This window comes from Clarias gariepinus, chromosome 11 (genome assembly GCF_024256425.1).
Source record: "Clarias gariepinus isolate MV-2021 ecotype Netherlands chromosome 11, CGAR_prim_01v2, whole genome shotgun sequence".
Classification (NCBI taxonomy): Eukaryota; Metazoa; Chordata; class Actinopteri; order Siluriformes; family Clariidae; genus Clarias; species Clarias gariepinus.
Genome location: NC_071110.1, coordinates 11381232 through 11390973, shown reverse-complemented (window position 1 = coordinate 11390973; position 9742 = coordinate 11381232). Strand labels below are relative to the sequence as shown.

General features: G+C 35.8%; 2 protein-coding genes across 5 annotated transcripts; both read right to left on the bottom strand.

The window, feature by feature from the left end:
- Window positions 1-379: 379 nt before the first annotated feature.
- On the bottom strand, window positions 380-3736 carry arl4aa (ADP-ribosylation factor-like 4aa). Of its 3 annotated transcripts, none has more exons than XM_053508053.1 (3): window positions 3604-3712; window positions 3437-3501; window positions 380-2116 (listed from the first exon to the last, which is right to left on the bottom strand). In XM_053508053.1, the coding sequence occupies exon 3, from the start codon at window positions 2032-2034 to the stop codon at window positions 1435-1437; it is 600 nt and encodes a 199-aa protein (XP_053364028.1). In that variant the 5' UTR covers window positions 2035-2116; window positions 3437-3501; window positions 3604-3712; the 3' UTR covers window positions 380-1434. The 3 variants fall into 3 exon arrangements, with proteins under 3 accessions (XP_053364028.1, XP_053364029.1, XP_053364027.1); XM_053508054.1 differs by having other exon boundaries at window positions 3446-3501; XM_053508052.1 differs by lacking the exon at window positions 3437-3501 and having other exon boundaries at window positions 3604-3736.
- A 1792-nt stretch (window positions 3737-5528) lies between these two features.
- si:dkey-30e9.6 (uncharacterized protein LOC564083 homolog) lies at window positions 5529-7444 on the bottom strand. 2 transcript variants are annotated; one of them, XM_053507937.1, is made up of 5 exons: window positions 7363-7444; window positions 6768-7226; window positions 6393-6477; window positions 6159-6295; window positions 5529-5692 (listed from the first exon to the last, which is right to left on the bottom strand). In XM_053507937.1, exons 1-5 carry the CDS (start codon window positions 7378-7380, stop codon window positions 5612-5614), a joined length of 780 nt encoding a protein of 259 aa, XP_053363912.1. In that variant the 5' UTR covers window positions 7381-7444; the 3' UTR covers window positions 5529-5611. The 2 variants fall into 2 exon arrangements, with proteins under 2 accessions (XP_053363912.1, XP_053363913.1); XM_053507938.1 differs by having other exon boundaries at window positions 5553-5692; window positions 6137-6295.
- Between the last annotated feature and the right edge of the window lie 2298 nt (window positions 7445-9742).

The following is a 9742-nucleotide window of genomic DNA, read 5'->3' as shown; positions in this document are numbered from 1 at the left end:
GGTTACACTCTTGCCATTTGCCAAAGCAGAAAACCTGAAGATTGATTCATGGGTGAACTTGCACAGTGCTGGAAAATCACTGTCCTTTGGTCCTCTGCCAGAGATTGTTCAGAAGTTGTAAACAGTATGTTATTAACATGGCTCAAGGCTGAACCGAAACTTTAAACCTAGTGTTTAGAAGTAATGGGGAATGAAAAAAGGACTCCCTTTAGTATTTAAAATGCCATTGTTCATAAATTGCCTATCACCACTCCTTTACTTTTAGAAGATTTAAAAGATTGCATATGGAATAACAATAGCACAATAAGGCCACTTACTCTGTGAGGTTTAAATTCTTTTAAATTATATGTTTTATTAAGAACTTTATGTTTAACACCATTGTACATAAGCTTTTGAGTTTTAAAAAAGTCATGAAAAGGAAGTCAGAATCAGACTGGATTCTGATAACATCATATTGGCTGTTCTCTGTTTTTTTTTATTTTTTTTATCTAAAGCCACTGCTAGCAGTGACCAACAAAAACAGAAGCAGAACTAAAATAATTCTTGATAAACATCTACAGATCTGCAATCAACATTCGCACGAAAAGAGGGATAGTTCGATCCTCCAGTGATATTTGAGGTCTAGGAACAAGTATTGAAAAAATGCATCAGCAAAAATAAATGACCTTTTACAATAGGAATATTTATTTATATTAATAAAATATATACTTAATATTCTTAAACATTTACATAAAATGAGTATGACAACTAAAGTGCTTGTAATTAATATAAAAGTTCCCCAAAAGGAAAAAGAAGGAGGAAAAAAAAAAAAATCAAGAAAGTAATTTGGGGTGCAGTGTTACAGACCTGTTTTACAAGATAAAAAAAAAAAAGAGTAAATTAAATCAGCAAAAAGTAGAAGACATCCAGTGTTTTTTGGTCCTACATTAACCTGAAATATGACACATATGTTACATTACATACAGTTCTCATAAATAGAACACACCCAACACTTATACTTCCTTCATCATTAACACACTTCAAGTAATAAATGTTTAATCTGCACAGTACTTTAAGAAATGTCACTTAGATCCTTCACTCCCGAGTTAATAGAAATGTGCTTAAAGCCCTGGGATTTTACAAACCATAAGACTATGATAAAACTGATAAAACTCAGTTAGGTGATAAATTTATTTATTTATTCATCTTCTATATGCATATGTACAGGGTTAGAGACTATCCCATGAGACTAAGGGCACTAGGCAGAGTACACCCTGTACAGGGTGCCAATGCATTGCAGGACACACACACTATAGGGAACAGAGGCTTAAGCCTTTGGACTCTGGGAGGCCGAAGCACCCGGAGAAAACTCACCAAGTATACTCTGACCAAAATACAGCCATCCCTTAGCATCACAATATAAACCCATTTCTACTGGTTTCTGAGCATGACTCATTACTTCTTTTTCTGCTGCTTTAGCTTTTTCCTCTGTTTAAGGATCATGTCATACAGTCTTTCAAGCCCTTCTAGTAAACCATCACCAATTATAGCACATGAAGGCTGCAAGTGCCATGGAGTAGAGGCGCCGAGTTCCCCTAATGCCAGCATCTTCTCAATTTCTGCCAGGGTCAAAGAGTTCCTGAGGTCCTGCTTATTTGCTACAATAAGCATGGGAACACCTTGACTCTCCATCGAGTGTGCAAGCTTGTGAAGTTCAGTTTTGGCTTCATCCATCCGTTCAGCATCCACCGAATCTACCACAAACACGATGCCATCAGTGCAGCGAGTGTAGGATTTCCAGAGCGGACGCAGCTTCTCTTGACCCCCGACATCCCAAAAGTGAAAGGTCACTGTCCTCGAGCGACCAAGGCATACTTTGACCTTCTCTGCATTGAACCCTTTAGTAGGAACAGTGTTTACAAACTCATTAAACTGCAGTCTGTACAGGACGGTGGTTTTGCCTGCAGAGTCCAGACCCAAAATGGTAATGTGCAGAGACTTCCAAGGAGAAAGATTAGAAAATATACTGGATTGATCAGACATCCCGTTTCCCATTTTTATCTGGTGTGAAGTCAGATGAAGCAAAGGCAATGATGTAGATCCATAAGTGGACTTCCGGTTTGACTCTCAAAAGGTTCTAGGAAAAAAAGAAGAAGGATACCCGTGAACAAATAAACATATAGTCATGGAATTTATTAATGGTACTTACCTTTAAACATACATATATAACAGATTCCTGGGTTGACCTAAAATCAAACAACCCCTAGGTTCAATTTGGTTAAGTAGCTAACTAACTAATCAACAATTTACTGTGGTTATCATCTAATATTTAATTGTGTGGGTTTCAGTAAGCACCATGAGGTCCGGAGGTTTCTAAGAAATGACTAACTAGTTTATTTATTTAATTTATAGTTTAGCTAATTCATGTTTTATTGTAGTTATTTATTTCAATATTACAGTTATAAGAGTAATTGTAAGGTCATGTGATTTAAAGGCTGGAGCTTACATTTTTTCTAGGGACAATATTTTCTTGGTATGTCTAATACTAAGGTATTTTCTGATGTGATGAACACTGTCAAACTGGATCTAAATACAATTTTAATAAACTTGGGAAAGTGCTAATGTGATTTTTAAACAAAAATGTTTTGGATACACAGTTTAAGTGTAACCACTAGAATTCCAGTCTTAGAAGCTGCACACACCCACATGCTCGCAGCCACTCAACTCATGCGTTTGCGGTCACATTAAGTTTTGATACTTTGGAGGCTTTTAAGGAGGTAAAATATTGCCGTTTCTTTACTATATGAACAATTATGGTAGATAACAGAGCTACATGCTGCTCAGTTTAATATTAAACTCTTGTATTTGAAGTTAGTTTTTATTGTTTAAATATTTTTAGGTGAAAAAAAACTAATGTTATAAGGAATGAGCTACACTTCTACAAGGCTACAACTTTTAATCATTAAAATTTAAAAACAATAAAATGGGGAAAATATAATATCGCATATGGATATTTATAAAATTGTGATATTTAAAGAATGCCAATGTTTATCAAATAGGCACCTGAGTGTCGTGATAATATCTTATAGGGAGGTGCTTGGTGATTCCCATCCATAGTAACATTAGAATGTTTAAGTAAAAATGAACATAGCAGCCAATACAAACACTGTGGTGTATATTTACAGAAAGGGGCTGCAAACTCATATGCTCATAGTAATAGTTTGGATATAGACATTTTAGACAAACAAGCTTAATAATAATAATAATTATTATTATTATTACTACTACTACTACTACTACTACTACTACTACTGATACTATTACTACTATTACCATGTTTTGTTACAATATAAAGTGAGATAAATAAATAAGTAACATAATACAAACAGATAATAGTGTTTAACTACAAACTATTACATGTCACTTTTGAAACGACACCACAAACAATAATATTTACCAAACGCACAGATTTTTTCTCAGTAATGTTCCCTTCCTGAAACACCCCACGGCTCGCGACTTTAACTGCAAGACCAAACGGACACATGTACTATAGGTCAGCCTTCCACCATAACCACTACTTTTAGCGTTATACTAAAATAAACAGTCATATATTGTTCTACTTACCCCTAGCACTTTACAGAACTTTTTTTCATTTCCACTGTTTATTTAGCCGCTAGGACACACACACACGGACACCACTGAGTGCAGCAGCAGCGCCGGACACACTAAGCGGCGGCAGTTAGCTCCGAGCTCCTCATTTGTTTACCTTTGAAATGATTGGTCGATGAAAAGCACGCGCTTCATAAACTGTGACGCAAGCTGCAGGTGCGCGCTTAGGCCGTTTTTGCATAGAGAACTGCAGCGTTGAGGCTTTTAGCTCAGTGAAGGTTCCTTATTATAGCACCTGTATGGGGGAAAAAAATGAGCGTGAGAGTTATATAAATACATCATTCACGATTTGTGCAAAAACAGGTTTAAAAAAGAAAGAAAGAAATGAGCTCATTACTTTATGCAAGTATTATATAATATATTTAATATACCAATAATTTAGGCAACATGATTCACTATTCTTGTATATATTATGTATGATAGATAGATAGATAGATAGATAGATAGATAGATAGATAGATAGATAGATAGACAGATAGATAGATTAACACAACTGGTAATGCCTTTATATGCTGAAGCAATTTCTCCTTTACTGGAATCATGAGGTCGACCCCCAAAGACAAAAGACAAAAGTTTGCCAAGAAAGAATATTGAATATCCTGCTTCTGCGCCCTGACCTGAAACCTACTAAACACCACTGGAACACCGACTGCAACCCAGACCTCCTCACATGATATCAGTGCTTGTGCCATTATGACTGAACGGGAAAATCCCCACAACCACACTCAACCCTAACTCTGGAGCTCTGAATTTTTACTCTGTAAAGTAAAAATCCTTTCCAGAATGTTGGACGTTATTATAACAACAAAGTGGCAATACATCTGAAATGTTATTTTCAACGTGCATATATTAGAGAGGGGCTCAAAAATGTATGTAATACATACAGGTGTTATCTATGCGCTTTTAAAATTTGAATTGAATTGCAATTTGTGGTATTATCCTTCCTCCTCAGTAGTTGAACCATTGTTGATGCTATCATGTGACTGTGATTTTAAAGCCTATTTTTCCATGTTGAAGTGTGTATGGATTTTTTTTGTATGTATATGTTTGAGTCAGATGTCCACAAACTTAGATAGATAGATAGATAGATAGATAGATAGATAGATAGATAGATAGATAGATAGATAGATAGATAGATAGATCTACTGTATCAATTGGTTACTGTAATAAATGACTTTTTTCAGTAATTAGTATAATGATAAGAATATCATGCCAGAGTTCTTTGTTTTAAGAAAACATGTTGCTGAGGACCCAGTGCACATCCACTAATACAATACAGGGACACATGTGCACCCACATCCACTCACACACTACAGGCAATTTGGAAATGCCATTCAACCTGGATTGCCTGGAAATGCCTTTGGATTATTAGGGTAACTGGAATACCTGAAGTAAAGTCACCAAGCATGGGGAGCACATGCAAGCTCCACGTATAGAGAGAGTCAAACCCCCAAAGCTAAAGTTACATATTATATTGTTTGGGAGAGGTTTCCTGTTTTTTTTTTTTTTTTTAAATTAATCTTGTTTTTTTTTGGGTGGAAGGGGTGGACCTGGAGCAACATCCTATATTTTGTGTAAGGTGGGAGTACACCCTGTCTGTCGATCAGCACTCTTATACAAAATTATTGTATAAGACAACCCAGAGGAAATCTATGCAGGTAAAAAGACAAAAAGAATTTGCACACAGAAAATAAATCACATCCACTATTTTTTCTGTATAGGTCTGAGTTTTACTAGTGATGGAAAATTTGCTGAAAAGTAAACTCTTGAGTAGAATAAATTCAGCAGAACTGTATAATATATTTTTTTATATAATAAAAAAACACTATTATTACCTTTAATATATTTAGTTGAAACAACTATGACAAGTCCTTCAGGATCATAGCAATATTACATAATAGTAATCATAATACAGTTTACTCTGTTTGTACTTGAAGTAATATTTTTTCCTGTTAAAATGTTATTATTTCATCCATGATCTGGTGAGTTTGTCTTCCACACGGTCAATAAAAGCACTGTACATCCCTCTCCTGCGTCGATGTCTCTGAAAAAGTATACATTAGTTAATAATAGAAGCAAAAAATGTCTATATTAAAAAATAAAAGATTAAATAAAAACACAAAATTGAGAAATCTGTGACTTAAAATTTCGAGAACTGCACTATGTATGTAAAGTAAATTGTATAATTGTAGGATAGGAAGTATATAAAACATTTTTTGCATGTTTGCATGATCATGTTTGCATGAACAAGTTTGCATGATCTCAATCAGTAGTTAACTCCCAATACCTGTTACCCTCAGGGCTTCAGCTTAAAGCCAATTGCAGATGATAATTTCCATATGATGTAAATGGAACATCTTTTTTCATACCATTACCCGTTACTGTGTGCAATGACCAAGTCACTCATCCTTTCATTCTCTTGGCAAACATGTGAGCTTTATATATACAATTGGACTTAAATTTAGCTAATAAATAATAAACACTCAACCATGCTGCCCATCTGAAATCACCGTGTATGTAGCTGATGTGGAGGGCCAAGTGGAGTTTGGCAGTATGAGTCTTGCATCCCATTTGGGTTCTGCTGGTTTGAAGGTTATCATTTTCTTTGATGGTTTTCCTTTTGGAGGAGTTGGCTCAGGTTGGATACCTGAAAATTTCATATCGCAATATTTATAACAAAAACAACGGCAATAATAATAATAATAATAATAATAATATATCACAAAGCAAGTAATTAAGCTCACGTTCTTGCAAAAACCGAGTCTTTAAGTTAAACTTTCCAGGATCCTTTTCTATGAAAGTCACCATGTCTGGCAGGTTTTCATCACACTGCAATCACAAACAAACAGAAAAGGCCTCTTAAACAGTGCCATCTAGTGTTAATATGTTACACCAAAAAAACTGTTTACAGCATTTACATCTTCAGATTTCGCGTGTTAAAGTTGTCAGTCCTTGCTGTTGTGACATGAATTCCAGGCATGAACCTATTTCAGATTAACAGTACGAATATTACCCATTCGTACTGTTAATTACTGGAGTTAATTACTGGAGTTATTCATTGGTCAGTGAGTAATGCACGGCATACATAAAGTAAAGTGACATTCTTGTAGTAAACTTACAGGTCTGAAATTGTGAGGCTTTGGGTTTTTGTAGGGACCATTTGGAAACTGTCCAAACTTCACAAACTGTAGCTGTGATTCCAGTAATCCAAGTGGTTTGTATGATGAGACAAACACTGGTGTATTCCTCTTTTGTTTTTGCTTAGACCACATGACAGGGGGCATTTTATCAAGGCTTTGAGAAATCTCTTTTAATCCTTCTTTGAGTATAGCCGGGTCGATTGTTTTTTTCTTGATCCGAGGCAAGCTTAGAGTGCGGTATAGTTTTGGGCTAAAGTCTGGTGGCTTTATTTCCCACAGGTCTACATGTCTGACAGCTGCCGCTGGCAGCAAGAGTGTGTGATTCCTACTACGGCTTGTGATTAAATTTTGACTGGCAATGAAAAGAAGCTTTTTGTTGAAAGTGAATGACCTCTTTGAGTCCATTATATCTGGACAACGCTCTATATGTACCCGGTCCTGAGAAAAAATAGAAAAGATTACAGTACACAGTACAGATTAGAGTACAATACTTGTTTCCTCATCAAAATAAACTGAAATGTACTCAAATGTAATTTGCATATTAAATTATATATTTATTAAATGTTTATCCTACCATTCCCAGTTCCGTCATTCGTCAATTGTATATGTGACACAGCGAGGAGAGCGAGTTGCTGTGTTGCACTGCAACTTTGAATCATTGTGAACAATAAAAAGAGGTTGCTATGGAGGCTTCAGCTTAGAGGGCTTGCACAGAAAACAACTCATGATAAAAGCCACAGTAAAAGGAAAAGAAACTTTGTTATGCATTACAAATATTTTTAAATGCAGTCTTAAAAAAAACTGACATTCAGATTTAATTTAATTCATTTTTATTTATATAATGCTTTTAACAGTGGTCATGGTCGCAATTTAGCTTTACAGAATCCTAAAAAAATAGGGAAATGAGTATGAAATGTGACAATTAAAACCCATCCTAATTTGGGTAATAACTGAAAGGAGGGATTGATTTGCAGTCATACTGATTGTTAGGAAACTGGAAGTTCAATATGACAGAAGAGGTGTTTAAGTTATATGGAGTCCACTTTCATTATTGGTGGCTCAGATACAAAACTGTTTGTGGTGATTTCAGTCCTATTGAACTATTAAATGACACAAGTCATCAGAGAACAGCTGTCTGCATCAGCCGAGTCTAAGACCATCTTAATGGTCAAAAGAAACTGTCCCCAGTCACTACACACATCCCAGGCAGACCACACGCGCCTCCATGAGACAAGATCTCCAAATCAGAAGCGGGCCACCAGGATGACTCAGACAGGTCTAAAGGGCAGGGGGGTTCTGTATTACTGGCAGCTCATGAGTGCCATGTGTAGCTATTTTACATTTTAAAAAATCCTTAACAAATGTTTTTTTACTGCTGTGTGTTTTTATTACTATATACCAAATACTCACAAAAAACACCATGTAGAGAAAAATTTAGGCCAGTAGAGGGAAGCACAAGGCATCAATCTGTGTGTGTGTGTGTGTGCGTGTGTGTGTGAGTGAGAGAGAGATAGAGAGAGATAGAGAGAGAAACTGATGTGCTTCACCGCAAGTAATGATAGGCACACATTAGTTTTCTTGACAACAATGTAACTATAAATGGATGAAGCAAGCAGGCTATCTATTTTTTAAGCAGATTATCTATTTAGATTCAAAGCTTTCCATGATCCAGCCTGCTAAACATGCATCATTGTTGGAGCTAAGAGTTAGTGACTAATGGCACATTAGGTTTCTATCAGCCAATACGCCAATGCATCCATAAACAGGAATTTTTTTTTTCATCTTCAGTTACAGCATGGTGCAGTATAACATTAGCAAGTGAAAGGAAATATATAAAAGCCCTGGATTTCAGCTAATTTGCACAATGTAAAATGTTCCTTACTTACACAAGTTTTACATTAACTTTTATCTTTATTCAGTATTAGCCAATAATAATCAACTATATTAAGTATATAAATCTGCAGATAAGAGTTGCCATATCCAGTGAAACTTGTGGGCAAATCCAAACAGAGACCTAGTGTCTTTATAGGCAATTCTGTCAACAGGTCAAAGGTCACACCTGGCTTTTATTGGGTTAAAAACCAGGTGGGGGAGTAAATGCCTTAGGCAAACAGCTCAACACAGTACACAGGCAGTTGTTAGGGGTAATCAGGTTGTTAGGAAGATCAGGACAAGGTAGTGCAGCATGAAACTGTCCTGAGAATGCGGCCTCAGCTGGACAAACATATCACAAGCCTTTGAGCCCTTAAGAATATTAGGTTTACTCATGACCTCATTATCCTTTTGCCCTTTCATTTGAACAGGAAGGGTCACGGTTCTAGATCGCTTTTAATGACTGTACTAGAACTTGCAAATGGCCAAAACAAAAGACATCCTATACAGAATAGTGAATGGTTTTGCTTTCCAGCTGAGGAGAGAAACGGAATTTTAACACATCAATCTAAACTCTTATATAAACATGTATTCATGTTGATTTAAAAACTATTGTCATTGTGTAAACACAACAAAATTGCAGAGATAGCATTGTTTCTTGAAAGTGTCAAAAAGGTGGTGAATGTTAGTGATGTGCAGGACAGAATTGGTTAAATGCAAAATGTCCTCAAATGTCTTGTTCTCCATGCTGCATCTATAAAACTAAACTGACTTCAGGAAAATTTATTGTCCTGATATGGCCCTGATACCGTGCTCCTCCTACATTTTCAGTGTGAAAAAAATGTGGTTTAAAAAAAAATAGGTATTAGCTCTGTTTAGAAGAAAACTCTTTAATTACTTATTACTTACTTAATAATATTATATTAAGTAAGTTCAAAATATGGCTAAAAATGTCTCCGTATATGATCGTACATAAGTTGCAGAATGGTTTTGACATTTTCGGGGGTTAAGCTCGTTAAAAGTCTTTCTGGTCTCTCATCGTCTTCCAGTGATGTTCGTCCACTCTTGAAGCGTCCGTGTTA